The 24,934-nt window shown below is 37.7% G+C and overlaps 1 protein-coding gene across 1 annotated transcript in view; it reads left to right on the top strand.

Annotated features, from left to right (window-relative positions):
• The window catches only part of cxadr (CXADR Ig-like cell adhesion molecule), a 49,160-nt gene extending 25,798 nt beyond the window's left edge, over window positions 1-23,362 (top strand). Inside the window, exons 2-7 of the mRNA XM_079600785.1 lie at window positions 6,774-6,943; window positions 13,513-13,717; window positions 18,436-18,591; window positions 18,722-18,844; window positions 19,047-19,185; window positions 20,687-23,362. Of these exons, the coding sequence (XP_079456911.1) occupies window positions 6,774-6,943; window positions 13,513-13,717; window positions 18,436-18,591; window positions 18,722-18,844; window positions 19,047-19,185; window positions 20,687-20,963 (1,070 nt within the window). The 3' untranslated portion in view covers window positions 20,964-23,362. The remainder of the gene's footprint in view (window positions 1-6,773; window positions 6,944-13,512; window positions 13,718-18,435; window positions 18,592-18,721; window positions 18,845-19,046; window positions 19,186-20,686) is intronic.
• Window positions 23,363-24,934: the final 1,572 nt, after the last annotated feature.

Genomic DNA, 24,934 nt, shown 5'->3' with positions numbered 1-24,934 from the left:
TGCTATACTTTTCTTAAACTGTTAAAATAGACTAAAATTGCGACCTAGCAACAGGCAGGGTGGCATTTATTGTGGGTCTGTGTGCTCATTTCTGCATAAATATCCATAAATCTTCAATAAATCTACTTTTCTTTTTTTTAATCACTTCCTTTTTCTCTAATTTTCTATTTTCTAGTTTTGTTTATGGCTGTGTACTCTGTTTGTGGGTCCAGGTCTGTCTGTTACAGTACCTATGATTAACTTTATTACTTTGTTTTTCTGATCTGCAGCTGACTAATTGTTGTGTGCATTTTGAAACCGATTGTAAACCCCATAGCTGTTAGTCTTTTGTTTACATTCACTGTGTCCACACCAAGTCATTACTCTCCTCTCACTCAGCCTCCCCCACTTTTTTTGTTTGTATCGCTCATTCCTCCTTTCTTTATCTGCATTACCTTCCCCCTTTTTCGCTCATCCCCTCTCAGGCATTCTCAGTACTATGTGTTGCCAGGAGACAGGATTCTCTACCTATTGTGAGTGCACAAAGGGGGTCTGCAATCACCAGTGCTGGGGCTCACGAGACTGGCGTGAGAGGGAGAGTTTGGAGGGGAATGGGAGAGCGGGAGATAAAAAAAATGGGGGACAGAGTAGAGAGTGTTGTGGTGGGCTTGTGGCCTCATTCTAGATGGTCTAATTGCTTTCTTTTAAACCTCGTAGGAGTTGTTGTCATGCTCAGCTGGTGGAGGTCAAGAGCAGCCAGGCAGAGATAGATATTCTTAGAAGTTAAGGCCCCCTTACTCCAGACCCCCACGCTTGGCGTCCCTTACACTTGAGATACGACTCTGTACCTGTGCATGCCTGCTCATGTGACTACAAGCAGTGGCGGACTGGGACAATAATTCAGGCCGGGAATTTGACTCCACTGCCAGGCCACCTCTGCTGCTGCAGTCACCACCACCCTATTCATGGAATCTACTGGACTGATAAACTTGTAGAATAACCCTATTAATGTAACAGGTAGACTACCAGATGCAATAATATATAAAAAAATAACCCTTACAAACTCACTAGGAATACACCATTTATACTACCAAACCAATGACAAATAGAAAATTGCCTTAAATTGGCAAAATAAATAAATAAACAAACAAACATTGTAGGCTACATATTGTAGACTAGAAATGAAAAATCTAAATAACTGACACTGTATTCTTTTCCATACCATCTACTTGATTTATTTATTATTTAAACAATTTGACCCACTAACACTATTCTGTCTACTTTTTATACATTTTTATTTATTATATTAAAAATATGCTACAAGTAGACGAAACGAGACTTGACACAGCACCACTTACATATTGTTGCTCGTTTGTTGGTTTAATTTTATCTATTGTGATTATCTAAGTGATTTGTATGTAGTGTTAATTTTGTCACCTATTTTTAATTTAGTCTTAGTCTTGTGCCAAATGTCTTAGTTAGTCTTAGTTTTAGTCAACTAAAAGTCTCGTCATTTTAGTCTAGTTTTAGTCAAAAGAAACTCAAGGTATCTTAGTCAAGTTTTAGTCGACTAAAAGTCTCGTTATTTTAGTCAAATTTTAATTAGTCGTCTAATTTTAGTCAAAAGAAACTCAATATTTCTAAGTTTTAGTTAAAACATTTTAGTCTTTTTTTTAAATAACAAATTATTTCTGAGATTATTTCTGATAACCATTTCAGTCAAATAGTGTTTCACACATCTCAAATATTGGTTAAATGTCATAATTACCTGAAAAAAATGTAATAGATTTTTTTAATGCAACTAGTTTTTAACATTAATCTGTTCATAACAGATTAATATTCTATCTCCTGATGATGGCAAGTAGAGACGATTGGAGACGAAAATGAAGAGAGATTTTATCTTAGTTTTTATTTTATGCAAAACATTCTCGTCTTTTTTCGTCAACAATAATGCATGTTAATTTAGTCTTAGTCAGCGTTTTTGGACATTGGTGCAGTCTCGTCATCGTCTCGTCTTATTCATGGAAAAAAAGGTCGTTGACGAACATTTTTAGTCTCGTCTCGTCTGACGAAATTAACACTATTTGGATGAAAGCGTTCGTCTGCCAAATTATTACAAATATAATGTAAATGTAATCTTGACCGACCTGTTCCCTGGTGAACATGGCTGAGATTTTGCAGCTTGCTGCGTCTGTGGCCAGGGGCTTTTTTCCTTTTTAAACGCTCCCTCTCTGCTCCTCCTTTGCGTTTACGCTCCATTTTTTGAACTATTTAGTCAGATATTAGGCAGTGCTTCGTGACGTTGGGTGGGATTGTCATTTTCACTCCGCCATTATGATTTGTCGATTGAGAGATCCGTCAATTAATTCGTAGTTGCACACCAGCCTATCCAACGCATTCTCATCCTAGGGCGTCATATACTGACACTTTTGACAAATATCTGCGTCTCATATTGACGCTAAAGGGTGCCATGTGCGTTGGATGTAAACGATTTGTCAAAGCGTCAGTATATGACTCCTTGGGATGAGATCGGGCTGATCGTCTGCACAGCGGCAGCCGGCAGGCCTTTTTTTTTTTTTTTTTTTTTTTTGGCAGCCGGCAGGCCAGAACGACCGTCAGGCCACCGGGAAATGTCCCGGTGCTCCCGATGGCCAGTCCGCCCCTGACTACAAGTGTATTTTGAACTTGAGATTCTGTGATATACCCTGTAGTTTTAGTAGCATCAGCTTTACCTGCTTTATCTGTTGTTTATTTATAGTATTACATATGTTTCTGCCCAGGCAGCAGATCCTGAGTCTGTTCTTGATTAATATCTCCTCTCATTTCCTTAATCTTGAGATTTTTTAATGCAGGCGTGTACTATTCGTTTTCCATTCCTACAGTGATTACATAATCCCCACAATGTAGCAAGTCTTCAATTTTGTCTCTTTTTAAAATGGGCAGCAATTTTTTTTCTGCTTCATATTTGACTGAGATATTTGTTTAAATGTCAGTGTAATTTTAATATGAAAGAATTTAGTTATTTTATTTGGTGGTGTATTGATGGTGACACTTTGTTCTTGTTTTTTAGCAGTCAAAATGGTGCCCAATAATGTGAAAATGAAAAATTATTTGTGGTACGTCACGTCATGTGTAATTCATTTTTGATGCGAGGATGTTGATGTTAGCAAACCTTCAGCTTGCATTTTTAATTGAGTGTTGGTTTCACTCACTCTTTTACCCAGTGGGGATAATCTAGTAGCACAGCACACTGAAATGAGGCCCATTCAATCACATTTTCCTTTTAATGAACCATTTGTGAAATGTCAATGCTAATGCTCTAACGTACTATAAAAAGACCATCACCTGGTCTTTAGTACATGATTTTTTGTATGCATGATTAATGTGCCGTTTAAGGTGATTGAAGATCAGATGTTGAATGAATGGTTATGATATTTAGAACGATTATACATCTGTTGGCTCTTTTAAACACGTTGTTATGCATGTGTATTGTGTACATTACTTATGCAATGAAAATCACTTTTTTAGTTTGCAGCCTTGCTTAGTTGATATTCAGTTCATCATTCTTGTTCTGTATTCATGCTCTGCTAACGGCCAATATTGATTACTGACTTCCATCAGAAAAGAAAACTGTGATGTACAATTCCATTTGCATGATTGGAGTTGAGAGAAAAAACGGTGCGGTTGGTTTGTAGCAAAGCCGGTTTAGACTGTTTTGTCATTTTTGGTAAGAAAGTTGTACGTTCTTTAGTAATAGATGGATGTAAGAATAAAAAATAGTAGTAGTTGTGAATGTGATTAGCATGGTAGTGGAGCTCAACACTACAGGCTTTACCAGATTTATGGCTCCAGATGGAGAGAGTAGGCCTAGGTGATTGAATGAAGTCATGTCCTCCACGCAGCCCTGATCTGTGCTTGAGAGCTGGCTATATTAATTAAAATGAAATGAAATGCAGCCTTCAGCCAGGGTCACCAAAGGATCCATTCGTTTAAAGAATTACTTTGATCACTGGAAAACGAGCATATATTACTGCTAATGGTGGATTTCTCAATGGCCCATGCCAGCAATATTAATTTGTTGACTTCAGTGCCGCTTTTCATTTGAATGATTATTCCTTGTGCTATACACATTTGTAATATTTTTCAATCCCACAAATCAAAGCGTTGGTGATACCCCTAGGGAAATTCGCACTCTGTTATAGGTGTGACATCTAAACAATCCTCTCTTATATAATGCAGTGTAACACACCCTTTAGCTTCATTCAACTTTTTGTATTGTGTGAAATGTCCTTTTAAAAGCTGATTTACAGCCAGTCCCCTGTTTGTGACTGAAGAGAAGAACTTCATAGGACAGATCTCGGGTTAATAGCTAGAGGCAACCTCTTCAACAGGCATGGGCAACTTCGATAGTGACGAGGGCCAACATTATTTCTTTCTTTCATACCAAGTTACTAATTCCAAAGAAATTACTAATCCACACTCACAACTTTTACACAGGCTTATTCAATTTACTTTTTATTAAGGGAAATCAATTTATAATTAATGTAATTTATTTTGTTTTTAAAAATTTTATTAACTATAAAACTTATATTTTGTCAGTTTGTCAGTAAACTTTGTCAGTTGACGGATAGGTTTCGTTTTCCACTGAGGGTCTGATAATGGAGCTCTTTGGAATATAATACAAATGAGTCCGTTGTTTTCTTGGTAATGCAAGATTTTACACACGATATGCGATGTAAATAGCGACTTCATTCTGGAGGATGATCAGATATCTATTATAATTGTATTATTAATTTGTTCACATTTCTCTAATTTATGGGGAACAAATTTATGAGCACGTTTATTAGCAAGCTACGGAGAAACCGGTAGCCAGGCAACCGACAAGTGACCGATCCTGAGTGGCGACATCACTATACGGACTCTAGCTGCCCTGTTCGGCATGGTTGGCTAATTCTGGGCTGAAAACGGTTTGTAATCGTGCTGTACCAGGCTTTAATGGAAATACTGGAACCTTTCTTTACCATTCTTAGAACCGTTCGGCCAGATGGTGGAAAAGCGGCAGTGCAGTGGTGTAATGGCATATTACATAAAAATGTTTCATTACAGATTTAGTTTCCAAACAAACTAAACATATGGGTGACTCCTTGAACTTGGTAAAAAGATAAACCGTTTACCATCTTGACTGGAAAACATAATTGTGCTAATTTTAGTAAACTTTCACATTAGCGTGCACATCCTACAGTGTAATTAATACGGGGATCGGCTGGAAAAATAGCGACCTCTCCTGGTTTGATTTAGAAATCTGAACGTAATCTTTCCATTGCTTTTCAGAATATTGTTTTAAAATTGATCATCTGAGTGGTCCAGCGGGCCGTATTTAAAGACATTGTGGCCTGTCTAAAATAATAAAAAAAGGACTTTCTTGTTCTAAAGTTTCAGCTCTGTATCACTGTGAATGTCTAAGGGCTGAGTCAACTGAAACTTTAGAAACATCCCACATGTACTCAGTACTTTACAATAACTTTTGGTCTTTTTTTCAGCATTCATCAAGATATTTTATTTATTCATTACTTTTTACATATTTATTATTTTAATATATTATTTTAATATTTGTTTATTATCCCTTTTTACTTAGTTTAATATTAGTATTTATTTATTTTACACACAGTTGTAATTTTGAACACACATTTTGCTGTTTAGCCATGTACCGGTAATGGTAATAGTAGCAACACAACTTCCTTAGCTGAAGGTGACAACTGAATGTAGACTTTATGTAAATTCATGTCACTTCATTTCTGGTCATTCTTGACTAACAAAGAAATGGCGTTTACTATGCAGCATCAAGTTTTTAAGAGGAGCTTAAAAACTGTAAAAACCGTTGGCCAGTCTGGATTCGTTTTTTTTAAAAAGGCATTCCTACAGGCAGATGCTTTATTTTTGAGGTTTGTCTGACTCTTGAGTCCCCGCCTTAACAGAACCCCACTGTTATCTGCTCTGTTAGTTGGCATTTACTAAATGATGTTCATTCCAAGAATAGATGATCTCTAATGTATTCATCTTGAGCCCTAATGAGGTCATGCAACATACATATGTTCTCATACCATAGAAATCAGTCATTGAGGACATTTACATGCACACCAGTACGCTGATAACTCACAAAAATCAGCAACCTGTTGTCTGGGTTTACATGCAAACCAATAACCCAACAACGCAAGTAAACCGTGTTTACAAGACTTTATTAATAAATCAGTTTATTTCCTGGTAGTGAGTAGTGACGTCAGAGTGAAGAGAAAAGAGTGTGATCAAGTTTGCAATATATTTCCAATCCTGCAAAATGCTTTCTCTGTCTGGATGCGCTTAAATTCACAGTAATTATGCGTTCCTGTCACATACATGTGCACTTCAATAAGCTGACAGAAAGCAGGTTGATATGTTTACATGCTGGTTGAAATCCGTATTAGGGGCTAAAATGTAGCTATGATGATCGGTTTATGCGCAAGCCGTTTATGACCTTACTCCGATAAAGGAAAACGAGTTAACGCGTTTCCATGATCACGTGCATTGTCAGTTTATTAAGCATAATCTGGTTACGAACATGCATGTAAACGCACTCATTGTCTAAAGGATATTGCATTGCACAGGCTTTGAGTGATAATTCCTACAGTGATGTCAAAACCATGCGATGATGTAAAAAAAACATCCTTCCTCATATTTATAGATGCAAATGATTGGTTTTGGAAATAAACTGCATCTTCAATGTTGTTAAAAAGCATAATCTTTTTTGTTCTTCTCAGGCTCAGCCTGTGGACTACAGATCACATCCACTGGTCCTACAACCATTGAGAAAGCCAGCGGAGAGACTGTGAAGCTGGACTGTGAGTTTTCTCTTGCTACTGATGATTCTGGGCCTCTGGACATTGATTGGAGCCTACAGCCCTCTGACAACCAGAAAGAAGAGAAAGTGGTGAGTATCTCATAACAATCACATTAAAGTATGTGAGAGAGAATGTCTCTCTTGAAAAAAAGAAGGCATATTTGATGTCTCATTATTCAAAAGCCTCTGGGAGGTTTAGGTTTGACTTTGTCCCTCGCTCCCCATTGCCGCTTTTCCTGTCACAAGTTCTTGTTTTCAGAAAAAACAAGCTCACAAAACTAGTTTGACTGCCCCTGTTGTATAAAGCAGAACAGTAACATTCCTTCTAAGTTATGTGTTCATTAATATGAGCAGCTCATGATCTAATGTTTTTAGTGTCCCACCCAAGGACCAGTTACAAACTATCATTAGCATTATACAAATAATTATTATATTTTAAAATCATATAAATATATATTCACAACATCTTTGAGCAAATTGGGCAGCCTTATAAACGAGCATTGCAAACATGGAGCTTTTTCTTATACATCACATTTTGCTCTTAACCCCCCCACCACCACCACCACCACCACCAAATGGAGCAGACCTATGATCAACAAAGTGCCTTGTGGCAGACATGTTAGGACAAAAACAAAAGTAGATTTACATGGAAGCGAGAGCTTTGATCATTTGTCGCTCTATCGCATGACACCGGGGTAGGACAATTCCAATAGTGGAGATGAATCCAGTAGGGTGTAACTACTCTGCATTGTCCACAAAACACTGACAGAAGTGTAACCCAAATTATGCAACATTATTTAGTGTGCAATTCACTCAAGGTCCACTTATAAGTCAAGTATGGAGATATTTGGGTGGGATCGTCGTTAAAAGTTGACCTTTCATTAATTTTTTTTACCTGCTTTGATCTGCATCAAGCAGGTGCTGGTTTGTGAGTACCACATCTGTCAGTAAGGGAAATGCTGCGCACCACATTGGGTGTTTTATGAACACGTCCTGTTGTTTTAGTGCTCTGTAAAGTTGTTCCCTGGATGGATATGTGTGCGGCTCCACATAAAGGGTCTGATGAATGTGCATTTGAGTTTTATTGGTTTTGGCAGCTCTTAGTTGATGTTATGTATTGATGTTTTTTGTGTTTGTATCGAAGTGATTATAGGTTCACTTCACTGTGAATTGTAGTCCGCAGAGGCACTGCTTTTTTTCTTGGTCTACACAAATGCTATCTCTGTAATATAGACCATAATTAAACCGTCCCTCACTTCTTTACAAAAGGCTGATTTCGCCTTAACATAGGGCTTGCAGGTAGAGTAGGCAGCCAGATATACTGCTTGTCTGCTGCAGCTCCTTCATGCAGAGATTACCTCATACTCTTTCTCTCCAGAGATTATGCATTTAGCTGGGGACAGAATTGGGTCAGGAGCCCTCGATGGTCGATCTCCCTTTGGTATCCTTGCACCTCTCTTCCTCTCTCTCACATGCTCTCTCTACTCCATCTTTTTTCTTCTCAAAGCTCCTTCATTTCTTCTGTCATTTTACACCTAATATTTCATTCTATTTTTATCGTTCTCCCTTTCCCCTCACACTTCTGTTCCCCTCAATTGCTCAGTTTGCTGTTTGCTGGGTCGTCCTCATGGGTATAGACCTGCACTCTTCCCCCTCTGTTCTGCCAGGCTTTGCCCCAGGACTTGAGATTTGTCTTTGACCCACTTCATCGTTTTTAATGGTTTATAAGAAGTTGAAGGTTGAACGCAGGCTAGGTCCATGTTTTTTATATTTTTGGAGAAAGTTCTAACAGTTATTGTGCCCCACTTTGTCCAGTGCTTTGCAATGCTTTACTCTTACTTTGGAAGCTATTATTTAAAGTATCTACATATTCACACTTTTCCAGGTCATTTATATAGCCATATTGTGCTTGAAATGGCAAATATGGCCTGTGTATGTTAGTATTGTTAGCGAGCGCAACATAGTTACGTATTTATTTTGAAACATAATTAACCAAGGGTCTTAAAATAAGTGACCGAATTAATTAACATGGATCCAGTATCCCAAAAAGGTACTTCAAACGCTGAGCCCATTCGAAACTACGGGAGCCCAGAGGGGAGCGTCTGCGAATGTTAAAGAGAAAAACGATTTTCATTCAAACAAACAAGTCGACGTAAACCACACATTCGAGTTAATTGATAAAATTGATTTATCGCCCAGCCTTAATATATGTATATTAGGGGTGGGGGAAAAAATAGATTCTTAGATGCATCGCGATGCGGACGTGGACGATTCTGAATCGATTCACAAATGCCAAAAATCGATTTTCAATTATTTATTTTAATTTTTTTATTTTTTTGAAAATCGATAATAACGTAATATTGACGGAACGCAAAAGACGGAACTCTGAAGCGTGGAAACAATATTGTCAAAGCTTCCACCCGGCTCGGAAAGGGCAAAGCGCATTACACAATCAATCGCAACTTTTATTGCCAAGGATTTGCATCCAGTGGTTGAGAACCAGGGCTTTCGCGCTATGTTGCACACTTTGGAGCCGAGATACAACGTCCCATCTCGGAGATATTTTACAGACACAGCGATCCCCACACTCTACAACAAGACCAAAACCAAAGTCATGGAATCACTGAAGAAAGCGGGTAGGATAGCTGTAACATGTGATGCGTGGACATCCGTATTTTATGTTAATAGAGATTCAGAATATGTTGAAGTTTGTTATAATTTGTTATTGTTGTGATTTTTACTGTAGTGAATTTACTGTTGTGAAATGGAAAATCAATAATCGAGAATCGTTAATAATCGAAAATCGACTGTAATCGAATCGTAATCGAATCGAATCGGGAAATCAGACAGATTAACCACCCCTAATGTATATGTTATTCATAAACATAAAACAAATCTTGCCGACCCCAAAGTTTTGAACAGTTGTGCATGCGTTTCTGCTGTTGTTGACAGTTGTGAAGTGATTGGCCATGAAAAGCTACTAAATGAGTCAAAAAAATTAAAGGGGAGTTACAGATAAAGACCAACTGATTGCCCAATGTTTTGGTCCATCTTAGACATTTTCCTTCTTTTTGATCTCTCACTTTTGATACAAGATAAAATAAGAGGGCTTGACACTACACAAACACACAAAGAAAATGAATACAGGAGAAAACATCTTCCTTCAAAACAACAACCGTTTTTATTTTTTTAGTGCCTGAACTTAAACAATGAATTAAACTTGAATGCAGAACCCAATTTCCAATGATTGCATTCATTGTGAAGGTCTTTGGGACACAGTGAAGTGTGAATGATTCTCTTGTTTGCGGGACGCTGCTGACAAGTTGACGAAATCCATTCAAAACTGCATTGGTCATTAGCGTTAGCATTATAGTGAAGAATGGATGGGAAATGGGGGTGACACTCACGGTACATGCACTGACTGTAGTTCCATAATCTTATGCGGCACCTGCAATTGCTCAATAGTCCTGCTGTGATTGAGCCTGAGAGTGACAATGGGAAATGCAAAACAATAGGATTGTTTAGAAAACATTTTTTTTACATGTATAAAAGGAGATTGTTTTAAATTACCCCAGTTGCTGTTTTTGTATTCTTTGGAAATTTTGTATTTTCATATCTGTATGTGTGAGTCAGAGAAAGTTTCTAGTTAATTCGAACGGTTTTAAATCAGCATGTATTGTCACTTCACTTGAGTAGTTTGAATAATGACACGCACTACCATTCAAAACTTTGGGGTCAGTACGATTTTTTTAATGTTTTTGAAATATGCTCACCAAGGCTGCATTTATTTAATGAAAAAAACAGTAGTATTTTAATAATATTTTACAAATTAAAATCAATGTAATACATTTTAAAATAATTTCTTTGTGATGGAAAAGCAGACTTTTCAGCCTCCATTACTCCAGTCTTCAGTGTCGCATGATCCTTCTGAAATCATAGTGGTATACAGATTTGATGCTCAAAAAACATTTCTTAATAATTCTGAAAACCGTTTGGCTGCTTAATATTTTTGTGGAAACCATGATCCTGATGTTAGTTAATTATGTCCTGCTAGTTAGTTAACATTAAAATGTTTCAGGGGAACAGCAAGTCACTTCATTGTACAGTTTGCAAAGACAAAGAAATTGTCTTTATAACAGGAAGTTAAATTAAAAAAATAGGGTAATTAAAATAAGCTCTTAAATGGGGTATTTTATTGTACTGTTTGATTCTCAATCTATCTGTGTTTCCCAATTGTGTTTCCCAAATGTAAGGGCTGTGATAGTTGGTGCATGCACTAGTTCCAGGTAGCATACACTGCGGGTCAGAGCAGAATCTGTGGTTGTGCAGTGAAGTGTAGACGCTGATGTAGACAGGCAGGTCTACAGAAACTGCCCGGGTTATAAAGCAGAGTGATCTCCAACACAGGTGACTCAGTGCTGCTTTACATTTCAAACAAGCCTGATGTGGCCCTAGAGGAAGTGCACGTACCTAAAGGCATACACGCACACACTCAAGTGTGAACAGATACACAAGTGAACATATGCACACTTTTTTTAACGAGTCACACTGTCCTTGAAGACTGACCCCCACATAGTAAAGACTAACTTTTCTTGAAGTCGTGATGAAATTGAAGGAGCAACAAATCTTTTCTTCTATATTGTGACATACACCTGAGTGTAACATTATCAAAAAGAGGTGGGGAAATGAGGGCAGGAACTTGGTTCTGTTCATTGCTTGTTGATTGAATTTTAAGATGTGGGATGAACATGCATTTACAAAATAGTAAGGGTGAATTTTTTTTATTTTTTTTTTACTTTAAAGTCCAGGTTGAAGATCCATGTACAATCATTGGTTTCCTTCTCTGATTTGATTAGATTGCTCATTCCATAGTTGGATGAGAAAAAATCTTAAATTAATTCCTTGTCCCTGATTGCTATTTTGTATCTTTTGGTCTCTGCCTTGAGCAGACATTGTTTGGCTTTTTGAATTGAAGTATGGTATAAAGTACCTGTATGTTGCTCCAGGCAGTTTTACTTATCCCTTTTTTATTACATTTTAGTTATTAGACATGGAATGTTTTACAGACGTTGTTGGATGTTTCCTTGAAGTCCTGTGGGCAGACTCCATGTGGCATGTATTAGGCCTGCTCACTAAGTGATAATTTGGTCAAGATGCTGTTAGATTCTGCAGATGTTTGAATGTGAAAGGAAGAATGAGGAAGAGGCTCTTTTTTACACAATATAATAAAAAATCCTTAATGACGAAATGCATAACTAGAAAAATTGTCTGCAATGTTTTAACTAATCATCTTGTAATGCATGTCATTTCAGTTCTACTTTTGGAGTGTGAATTATCATATGCAGTAAAAGTCAACAATACTGCGGTGTATTGAAATCACGTTTGAATGCGTGTTTTGAATCTTGCATTCTACAAGATAAGACATTCGTCTCTGTTGTACAATGAATCCTCCGCCATGGTCTTGTCAGTCATCTCGCCACTTACTCTATCACGTGATCCGTGAACTCTGATTCCTGCTGCAATACGTGTGACACTGCAGCTTGTGTTGGATGAGCTGGATGGAATTGAAGCGACCGTTATCCAACTGAATTAACTGTTTTTTATTTCTATAAAAAGCAAAACGACAGTAGAAGCGTAATGTTAACGTAGTGGTGGTATATTCTATCTTAATTTCACCCTAACACTCCATCATGGCAATATCGTGAGATATTTTTCACCTCGACGAGAAAACTCGTCACATTTTAATCTCGTGAGATCTCATGGCACCCCTACTTGTGACAGAAGGGGTGCTTCTCAATTCTTATTTGTGCATCCTGGCTTCCTTTCCTCGCGTCTCAGCTCCACCCCCTGTAGGATGCGAGGGAAGGCTGCAAGGAAAGAAAAGGAGGATGTAGGAATCGAATGAAAGCTTTTTTTCTACATTGGAATACTTGATCACTCGAGCGTCACTTCTCAGCGTCATCAGCAGCGCTCTAAGGATCTGCCCTTACGTTGTTGAAGTTTGGTTATTTAAATAATTCATGATAAATAATAATGAAGGAAGATACCCTGTTGAAATATGAGTGATGTGTGGTTTATATAAACTGCAAACGTAAAGTATAAATTAAAATGATTGTGACCGATGTGAAGGGGGAGGAGAATTGATACGTGCGTCACGTTTAGTCGATAAAAACTTCCGCAAAGGATACACCAGTGTATCCTCGCTTATGACTCCTCAGGAAGCCTTCTCACTCATCCTCGCCTGCTCGCGGTGCAATTAGAGAATCAAGATGTCTTTCAAGATGGCTGAGCTCGATCGGTTTCCGGGTCATAGGATGGAGGACGGAGGAGCGAGGAGGTGAGGAGGGATATTGAGAAGCACCCAAGGTGTTCATGTAGCCCAACAAGAACACTTTGTTCAAGTTGTAGCTTTGAAAGGGCAAATATTTCACTTGTGCTGAAGGATGTTTTTGAGATGAGTAGCACTGTGTTTGTCTAACTGACTCTCAAAAGCAGAAAAATTAGTTTGTAGTCTGAATCTGAACATTGGTTTGACCTTTCACTGACACGTATACACTGTTTCCCACCCACTGTGTTTAAATGAAAATGTTGAGCAAAGTTTTTACCAATATATGAGTTGCACATGATTCTCTATTCTAATTTCTAATTCCTTCCCACAGGTGATCGTGTACTCTGGTGACAGGGCCTTTGAACACTATTATGAACCTCTTAAAGGGAGAGTCCACTTTAACTCCCCTGATCCTAAAACCGGTGATGCCTCCATGAACATCATGGGCCTGAAAGCCACAGATACGGGCACATATCAGTGCAAGGTGAAGAAGGTTCCTGGTATAGGCAGCAGGAAGTTCCTACTAACCGTCATGGGTGAGTAAAAAAAAAAAGCTTGTAAATGACACTTTTGACTAAACCAATCTCTAATTCCGTAAAAAAAATGCTTGACCTATTTGGCATTGGTTTGAAAAACACTCCTCATATTCCTTGTTTTTTAGTTTTTCTTCTGGAAGGTAAGCTATAAAACATAAGGGAAAGTCCTGAGTGACAAAGTATTGATCTGCACCATAAACACACAATAAAGTTTGATTTCACAGGCCTTCTGACATGCCTTTTTCAGGGTCTGCATTGATCGCTGTCTACAGCAAATGTGACATCAGTGCTACTTCGTGTGTGAAAAATCACCTGTTCCTTGTGTTGACTAGTGCAGAGACAGAAACGCCCTAGGCAAACACATTCTTGCCAAACAAGGCCATCAGAAGCAACTCCCCAAACAATGTGACGAAAGTGGCGTCACTTCCCGAAACTCAATAATCACATGACCGAGATGTGTATTTGCATTACGAATGCATGAATGGCAGTAGCTGTGAGATAAAAAAAAAAGAAACAGGAAAAAGGAGAGTTTATACTGAAATCTGAATACTGAAATCCTTAAAATTACCATTCTTTTAGTGAATTGTTTGGTGTCTTTTCTTTTTTTCTTTTTTTAAAGTTTGGGGTATAATTTAAAAAAGAAAATGTATTCAGCAAGGATGCATTCAATTGATCTGTATATGCACATACAATATTAGGATTTCTCAGAAATATTAAGCAATACAACACTGATAATAAGAAATGTTTATTAAGGACTAAATCAGAATTATTTAAGAAGTATCATGTGACACATGGCAGCTTTGCCATCACATAACATAAATAGTTTTAAAATGTCCATAACAGGTTATTTTATGTTGTAATGTTTTACAATATTACTGTTTTTACTATATTTTTGATCAAATAAATGTAGCCTTGGTGAGCACAAGAGACTTCTCTCAAAACATATAAAACATTTTTACCAAACTTTTGAACCACATACATTTGTTATTTTATTTGTTTTAAGGCAAGACACTACAGGTGAATAGGGTAACATTTTAAAATAATAGATATCACCATAAAACTTCCTCAGTTGATTACTTACAAGTATATAAAAAAAGATGTATTACAAGTTTTTGAAATTTGTATGTTTAATTATGCAAATTAGGCATTCATTAAATATGCACAATTTTGCATATATTTTTTTTAGATAGATCTGAACATAATGATAAAGCCAGGTACAAAATAATTTTTTCATTTTGTTTACACAAGATGAAAAAATTTAGAGGGATTTCAGGATATATGCTTTCATTACCTAGTAAATCAAAATATACTGTCCATAGCCTTAAAAAATATACATTTTCGCCATGCTTTTTTTATTAAAATGTCACATAAATCAGGCCAGGAATGATTTATTAACAAATCCTTCTGAAAATATCTTCAGAATACTGTTAAGTGTATAACTGGAAAGTTTGGTGTACATAGGTGCTACATAGGCTGAGATGTTTATACTGGAGAATGACAAACTCATTTTGAGAAAAATGCATTTAAAGATATGTAATGTAAAAATTAATTGTTTTTTTTTAGTGGAAACAACTATTTACAGACACAATATCTTATCAAATCATTAGTAAAAACTATACAAACCACCTAAATCACATCAAAACTTATAAACACAGCATTTATGGCCTTCAACTGAACATAAAAACAGTCAAAAACACACACATCTGAATGTCAGAGCACGTCACGTGATGCATCTGAACGAATCACGTTATCAGAAATTGACCTCAGCCAATGAGTTTTCGCTTTTAGAGTTAAATGCCCATTGTACTTTCACGATTGATTGCTGATAAAAAGGAAATTACCCTATTTGGATCCGACAACATTATACAGGAGAGAGAGCGCTTTCCAACGGTGTGTGATGACAGGGTGCAGACAGCGATCGCGGAGCAGCATGTTGATTTAGAACGCCAACTTTTGTTGAATTTAGGAGAAATCTACTGACGCAAATAAACAAAGTGTAGTAAAATAAAGACTTTTTTTCCACCACAAGTCTGAAAGAAGACATGTTATTGAAGACAAATAGCCCAAAATCTCAAAATTGACCAGTGAAAAAAAACCCAGATGTTTTTGCCTGCCGTGTCTCGCCTTAAATAAATGAGTGATCAGTTGGATTTCTTTTTGCTATAGGATCAAGATTGTTATCCAGAATCTTAATTTCAATAGTATTGGTATCAACAAACAAGTGTTAAAAAGACGTGAAAGGGCATAAATTAGCGAAAGGGTAGCGGTTGTTTGACATTAGTGTCAAGGACTGTTTGGCAAGAGCCGACCTGGTGATTGGAGGTGGATCATGGTAAGACAGATGGAAGGACACAGATTGGTTGTGCTCTCAGCAGTTGATGAATGCAGCTGTTCTTTCTTCGCCTGTTCCCTTCATTGTCCACCCTCATCCTATCGCTGATGACCGCGGGGACTCTGTACCTGCATTCAGAGCAGATGCTGTCTGGCTGCGTGCGTGTGTTCCTTACTAAACGCGTCTCCGTCAGAGATAGCAGTCCAAGGGCATTCACTTGAAGGAGCTGTATATGTGCTATATGCCACCTCAGGGAGGCACGACTCTGCTCAAGGTAGCATGTAGTTTACAAGGTTTGAAGACATCTGCCCTGTTATTTATTTATATACTATATTATTTGTTATTTTGAATTGGCTTTTATTTTTATGTTTTAATAGCCTAATTTATGTGCTTTTGTTTTTATTTTCATTTAACTTTATTTAGTTTATAAATATTACATTTCTCTGAACTTCTATTGCAAACAAACAATCATTAAGTGGTGTGGTGTGCTCACAACTTAGCATTTTTTACATATTGAAACAACAACAGCTTGCAGCTTATTCCAAGATTAATAATCATTTTGTTGATGCCATCAACACTTAAAGTTGGGAACTTCCAAAGGGAACTTTCTAGTGTTCAAGGTGGAAAATATAAAATCTATTCCTTTCCAGACAGCAAAAAATAGAAATGCTTGACCTTTTTCTTTTCATGCCTTTATGCATCTGGAGTGTCATTAGGCAGTTTGACTTTTTCATTCTTGTTTTTCTTCTCGCCTTTTTGACCAGTCGAGTGTGATAACACTTTAGAATACTGACACGCTTGCCTTGATCTCACTGCTAAGCTATAAAACAATTTCACCTTAATGAAAGTAATGTCTAATAATAAATTGTCTTTCTCAAAGAAGCAGATACAGGTCATTAGTATAGCTGTGTGTCTGTTGGTTTAAGCAACTGCATTTGACTATCAATCTACACCTTGATTTCTTCCACCCACCTGTCCATCACCACACATTTAAATTCTCCGTCAGAGGAAGCTGCTGTGCTCTGACCCCTCATCCTATTAAATTGCTGTTCAGTCCTGCCTGCTGTTAATCCTCAGGTCTCTAAGCCTCTGTCCCAGCAGCCCCAGAGATCTGTTTTTACAGCTTCTATTATCAAACGATGATGTCAATGCTCAAATGCCAGCACCCTGCCCAATGTTGGGAGGTATCACAAAGAGCAACTATTGACATTCTTCTGTCTTGCCCTCTAACTCTCTCTTTCGTTGTCTCTTTGCCCTCTGTATCTGTCTCCTCCTGGTTTTAATTTGAAGTTTTGTTTGCCTTTGAATTCTTATGTCATCTCCTGCCAAGCAAGGAGGGGGTCTGTTTGTGCAGGCTTTGGTTTCTACACAGAGCTCCCTATGTTCTCCACCCCTTCCCCCATCCAATCTTTCACTATCTTTCCACATCTTTCTATCACTCCCTCTCTTAAATACATAGATTTCACCCACTTTTTCCTTAAGCCTGCTGTTTTTAATGCATATCTCTTTAGAAAACACATGCTTGCTTGCTGGCTGGCTGTCTGTCTGCCTGTCTGCCAGCCTCTTTCACACCCTCTTCTGTTTTTGTTTGCTGTTTTATCTCAAAGAATGTTGACACCCACTGCGCTCTGATTTTAATTAAGTTGATTGGCAGCACCTGTAATAGCAGCAGCTGTATCCATTACCCTGATCATGGCTTCCAGTTCCTATGCTTTGATTAGTAATGCAGTGAGAATGAATATGGGTGGAGTGTGAGAGAAGGGCCTCAGGGACTTGTCCTTTAGATTCGTGATGCACCATATATGAAGCAGAAGGTGATAATTCAGCCTTTAGCTGGTCAGAGTGGAATGATAATATTTTCCTTTTTGAGATAGTTGCCTACATATGCTTATGCAGTCTCATGTATAAAACTGCTACACTAATAGCTCATACATACAGTACTGTGTAATTCTGTGCATAAGACTCTACACACTTTGTAGTTCTGTATGTTTATACATCTTATTTATTATTACCATTAAATTATCCTTTGTCTTTGATTGTTTCATGCATTCATTAAAAGTTTTTTTCAATTAATTTAATTTGCAAAAATAAAAATAAATTACATTTATTATTATTATTATATATAATTTATTATTATTATGTTATCTTGATATTAACTATTGTTGTTTTTATTATTTTATTCATAATATTATTTTATTATTCATCATGTGTTTGAAGTTATTTATATTGCTGCCTGTCAAGACTGCATATTGTTTACATGCATATTATACATGTGGAAAATTTACTATTTAATTTAACCACCTTTATATATGAGACCACCGGTCCTAGTAGTTTTGTTTTAGTTTTTCAAACTTTCTCTCCTTCCTATTTCCTTTCCTTTCCTCAGTGCGTCCCTCTAAACCCAGATGTCATGCAGAGGGTCAAACTCAGGTGGGGAAAGACATGATGTTGAGGTGTAGCTCTGTGGAGGGCACACAGCCGCTGCAGTACATCTGGGAGAGAACCACAGGCAATAAACTACTGCCACCCCTGGCAATCCTCGGTAAGTTCCTTTTACTTGTGTACCCTGAAATAAGTTTTTTTTTTTAGTTTTTTTTTTTTAGTTTTGATTAACCGTCATAACTGTCAAGTGCCACAGTTAAAATGAAGAATCTGTCTCCTGCTGCACACAGATTCTGTCGGGGGAACCCTGACTCTGAAGAATGCCACTGAGGTAGCTTCAGGAACGTACCGATGCCTTGCTAAAAATCGTGTTGGAACGGAAGAGTGTATGGTGGTGGTCAATGTCACACAACGTAAGTCTTCAAAAAATCTGCTTTAAAAATTCAAGTAGCAAAGTAGCAGAGTAAATAGCAAAATAGCTGAGTTTCAAACTGCATCTAAGGTGCTTCTTGTCTTTCCCTTATTAATCTGATTACTATAATGTTGTGACTAATGGGTGATGTCCTATACTCTAAACCTGTGCATCTCAATAAAAATCTATCTTACCCTTTGCAGCCCCTAACACAGCTGGTGTCATCGCAGCTGCAGTAATCTCTGTTCTGCTGCTTCTCATTCTCCTCGCCCTCATCGTCTTTTGCTGCTGCCGTGCCCGCCAAAAGAAGAAGTATGAGAAGGAGATCGCCTATGAGATCAGGTACTATACACACTCTTGCCAATAATGTCCTACCTAAACAGTCTGTTACCTCCTGAAGTGGGTTTAGTCATGTGTATGTGAACCTTTTCCCACAAGACCCCAGAAACAAACTCAATTAAAAAACACCTGTTTTTTCAAACTGACATGTCTGGAGCCATCATTCTTAAATCTAATAACGAAAGGAACAAGAATTGTAGAGAAAGGGAGCTCTTGACCCAGTTGCCATTTGGTACGTGTCACTGTCCCTATGTCTGTTTGATTCACTCAGCCTCTATTCAATTGCAGGCCTCCCCCGCATTTACTGATGACCAAACAAAGCTGATGGCCAGTGAAACTGGCTAACGGTGCGATCACCCTTCCCCTCTCACCCCTTTTCTCTTCAAACGAAAGGCTGGTGTAATCAGTTCTGTGCGTTTGTTTGTTCAGTCGATTCCTGTTCTGTCAATGCCTCTCCCCTCTGTCCCTCTCTCGCTCCCCCGGCCTATTGAAATGGCATTCCTCACTGTGAAGGGGTAGGCTGTGGGTCAGGCCCTTTATTAGGCCCCCCTTGGACCCCAGAGCTGGACTCTCTGTCTGGGAGTCTTGCGCTGCCTCACTTAGGCCATGACAAAAGAGGATTATCCAAATAAGCCAGTTTCTCTTAGTGGAGACCCTGCTGTCTCTCTCTTTTGCTGTGTTCTGTGCTGTAATGGATTATTGCTGCTGATTACTTGTTAATTTGGAGGATGGTGGAAGAGCAGGGCCTGATGGGCTACACTGGAAATCCCTCCATAGTTTTATTCAGCCAATCTGAGGCCTGAGTGCCAAAGCAGCAAAACAAGCCAAACAATTCTTGACTCAGCTGCTATTCTAGCCTCATTGTGCCCCAATCCTGCCTCTGTCAAAGTTTGATTCTACCGCAGAAGGAGATGTTTTGTTTGACTTGACCTGTCCACAATGTTCCTTTCAGCCTTTTTCATCAGCATTTCACTTTAGTGTTATAGTTTTATAGTTTTCTTTATTTCTCTCAAGTAGTTTGGCATAATGATTTATTTATTGGGGGGGAATAAAACATTATTCATTTAAAATACATTTTTATTATGTTTATTCATCAAAGACCGATTAAATGAATACATTTTACATTGTTACAATATTTCACAATATAACTGTATTTCATCAAATAAATGCATCCTTGGTGAGCATAAGATATTACTGACCCCAAACTTTGTGCATAATCTTAATGTTTAAAAACACTTCTGTCTGCGAAATCAAACTCGACCAACAAAGTCATGTGATCTAACCGACATTCAGAAACAAACAAAAAGATGAAAACAGGAAATTATATTTTATTTTTGTCAGGTAATTTGATGTCAGATAAATTTGACCTTTGCCTTTTATTATTATTATTAATTATTATTACTTATTTTTATTAAGGTAAGATTAGTTCTCTCAACCTTTGTTTTTTTAAGAAATCTTCCTGACAGGTTTTGATTGAACACTTCTTTTTCTCTCCTTCCCACAGAGAGGATGTCCCCCCTCCAAAGAGTCGTGTTTCTACCGCGCGCAGTTTCACCAGTGTGGGCAGCCAGCGCTCCTCTCTGGGCTCCATGTCTCCTTCCAACCTGCATGAGTACACCAAGAAGTCGGAGTACGACAAAATACCCTCTGAAGAGTACGAGAGGCCCCCTAGCCATGCCCCTATTCCCCCACCCAGCAGAATGGCTGGTCCCAACCTCAGCCGCATGGGGGCCATCCCCGTCATGATCCCTGCCCAGAACAGGGATGGGTCTATTGTGTAAAGCTGAACTGGGATCAGTCTCTGCACATTTTGACTGTCACTATTCTATTCATTGTTCTACCGGAATTTGTGAAGGAGCAAATGAAGGTCTCTGCAGAGAGATCAAAGTGAGCTGAAATCCGATGAAATCAAATTTGACTTCCAGAACTTTAACAAACATTCACAAAAAACTTTATTCAACGGGATGCAGAAAGGTGATTGGTATGCCTGCTCCTGTTTTGTAAATAATGCAGTGCATGATGTTTTTTTTTTTTTTTTTTTTTTAAATAGAAGGCCCTGTTTAATGTAAGGCACTTGAATTGTTTGCCTATCAAGTGTTCTCCAGAGATAAAATGAACCTGAAATCAAACTAAATTAAATGTATGTGGTACAACCCATAGTTTGCTGTTTTAGAAGCTGTTTGTTAGTCTTTTTTAAATCACTTTGAAACATTTTAAACCATTTATCTATGACCATTATTTCCTCTTTATGCTACAAAAGACGGGCAAAGATTTACTCTACGGGAAATATGTGGATTGGCTTTGGTTTCTGGATGAGATTGTTTTATAAAAAGATAACAGCATTTGTTTGGATTGAAGATTATTTACATGCGATTTGTTTATAACAATATGAAATTGATGTATCTGAAAATGAGCTAATACTGTGACTCCTAACCTGCTTTGCTTTTTTTTTAATGGACCATTTGGCGGTTTTAAACCCCAATCCGTACATGTCAGAGGGATTAGTGTACAAACCTCTGATTGGTCAGATTGGCTTGTGACCCACAAGCCTCCACCTCCCCTGCACTGCAGCAAAGTGTTAGTCGTCAAAGTAAGATTAAAGGGTTTATTTCAAAAGATGCTTATGCTGGGTGGTAAAATACGGTTCATTGAGCAATCAGACTTGGGTAAGTTTAAAGACTAGCAGCCACCACCACTTCTCTGCTCCAGCTAGGCCAGAAAAGCTGATCACAGATGTCTCTGATTAAAGAGCTGCATAATGCGCAGACTTTAACAAGCGATACTAATCTTAAACCTTCATTTGGCTTGGCCGTCAACACATCCCGCTTTAAAGCTAATTGTCAGTTTGACGTGTTGGTGTGCAGTTTTATTAGATGAAGGACATCTTACTGAAGGATTTATTTTACATCACATCAGTTTAAACCAATTGAATAATGACAATTTAAACAGATGATCATCCATAGATTTATAATAGATAATTTTTTTATTAATAGTGCATTGATTAGGTTTAGTATGAATATGATTTCTTAACACTCTTAAGTCACCGCATTTACCATAATATTTACCTGTCATGAAGAAACACTACAGTCCTTCTCATGGTGTGGATTACTGTATATTTTATCCTGCAGGGTCACCCTAATGTTCACTCTGTGCCTTTTATACATTTTCTGTGTAATGAACCGGTGTATCACACAAAGAGTGGGTCCACATCAGCAGTGTAAGGTAAATAATACATGAACAATTACAAAACTATCATCAGTTGAAGTAGATATTGATTTGTGGTGAGTTGTAATGCACAATTTAACATTATATGATTTGTTGCCAGTCTGCAACAAATATTACTCGATATATTGATATGTATAATTAACTTTTTCTCGAAAATGCTGGTTTTGGTCTCATGGGAGAGTATCGTGTATGTGACAACTATACGCTTGTCTGTGTCTGTCTGTTGTATACAGAAGCAGCCTTTTCACAATCTGCTTGTCTTTTAGCCAGGGTTCCTGTTGAATGTGTAAATATATTTACTGTAAATGTTGGGTGCGATTGATTGCGTTTGTCTTTACGTCTGTACTATGTTGCCGCTTGGGTAGGCTGCAAATGTGATGAAGGACATAAGGATGATCAGGCTAATCATCCACCATCTGGATAAGGTATTATTAACATTTATCATACATATGTTGTCATTACCCGAAAGCACACACACTCGTGATTTCCCTGGGCTTTTATTTATTAAGCCTCTAAGAATAGGGGTGCTGTTACAAGATCAGTTCAGCTTGTTTAAACGTGGAGACTAATGCCAGTGTAAACACAGAAATCTGATCCTTGATCAGCAAACCTTTACCTGCTAGCTGTGCAAATCAGCTTCTTGGAACTGAATGATCTGTTTTCTGTTTGGATGGGTCCTATTTGGTATTTCATAAAAGTAGAGGTTAGGCCGGTTCTCTGTACAGTGCCATTTAAAGAGATAGTGAACTCTCCTTACTAATAAGAGACAACCAATGATATTAACTGTAGATTTTTTTCTTTTTCTTTTCAAAATACTGTGTACTAATATTGCAAAACATTTTTTTCTCTCCCTCTTTGTTTGGGTTGCACATCATGTAAAAACCTCATTTGATTTTTGTGTGCTTTTTGTGATCTTTTTTTTTTTTTTTTTAATAAAAATGAAAGCTATTATTCTACACACGTCTCTGAGATATTCACTCATTCCCTCCTCTGCATCCTGCTCTCTACAGGCTACCGGCGATGCTGTCGCTTTTCAGAGTGATTAATTTTAATCTCCCGTTGATTTCCACCTCTAACTCCAGGTGAGGCCATTCTCTCGCCGCCTAATGACTACAATTAATCAATGACTCGCAAAAGCAGCGCCGGCTTCGCTGACCAAGAGCAACAGAACCCGAAGCGTGCAGGTGAAAAGCTCCTGCAGCTCAGTGCATGTGCAGTGATGCCCTTGAGGGTGCTTCATAAAACGCGCTGCCTGAATCAGTCAGCCAAGTCATTGCAAATAACTAATTTGTACCGCAAGCTCAGCCATTGTGTCAGTTTAAGAGGGGTGAATCAAAGTGTAGCAATGGGTGATGAATTGCTTTTATTAGGCTAGGGACAAATCATTTTTGATTTAAATTTAAAGATTTAAATAACATGTGTGCGAATTCAATCAAGTCAACAAGTGAATAATACCCTTCGTTATAGTTGTAAAAAGGGCTTTCCATTTTGTAACGAAGCATCACTCTTAAAGGGTTAGTTAGACCCCCCCCCCCCCCCCCCCCCTAAAATGAAATGCAAATCTGAATCTAAATCGAGTGCTGCAATGGGACATTTTTGCAGGCCAAACCGGAAGTTAACATCACCTTAATTCCTTCGACAGAAACCCTAGGATTTTTCCATTGGCTTTTGGATTACTTCAGAAAATAAGCTCTGTGACCAACAAAAGTTTATGATCCTTACACCTTATGTTCATGATGATAATCTGCACAAATTAACACAGCTTTTATGAATTTTGAATCCTAAATACAATTTCCAAAGTAAAAAGCTAAACAACTACACCACAGTTTCATGACTTCACCATAACAAGCATCTGACAACTCTTTCAGTCTTCATCAATACATTTCCCCTGAAAGTTAGTTTTCAAGAGTGTGATTATAAACACAGTGAGCAGTAAAAGTGGACTGAGTAGATGAGTTTATCTGTTCTGTGTGATGATGATGTTTATCTCCATCTCATTTAGCCACTTGTCAGCAACCTCCCATTTTGAGATGAGTAAAATCTTAAAATACATCAGTAATGTAAGAAAACTTTAAAAACTAAAAAAAAAAAAAAAAGTATTTTGAGTTTGTTCCCCACCGACCTTATTCCAGACAACCTAAAACCCATTAAAAAAAACTTTGACTTCAGGACGCAGGAAACGGAAGTGTTAAAATGCCAACTCATTTCTGGGTTTTGGCCTTCCAAAATTCTCATCCCTGCAGTGCTCTAATAAATTCAAGTATTCACATTATATTTGATGTTAACACAAGAACCAATGATGGACTGTATGACATGACATATTTCTTAAATAGATGCACAAATTTTTAAGATTTTAAGCAAATAACGTTTAAATTTCATCCTTTTTGTAACGCAAATCTATTGTATGCTTCAGAAGATTTTAAATACTAAAGTTGTTTGGACCACTTTAGATTTTAATCATTTTGGAGCTCAACACGCCACATTATATTAAAAAAACAATACAAACAAAATAAATATATGGAAGGTT

The sequence above is a fragment of the Phoxinus phoxinus genome (assembly GCF_949152265.1).
Source record: "Phoxinus phoxinus genome assembly, chromosome: 23".
Taxonomy (NCBI): Eukaryota; Metazoa; Chordata; class Actinopteri; order Cypriniformes; family Leuciscidae; genus Phoxinus; species Phoxinus phoxinus.
The sequence above is the reverse complement of the archived record's forward strand: the minus strand, read 5'-3'. Positions and strand labels throughout refer to the sequence as shown.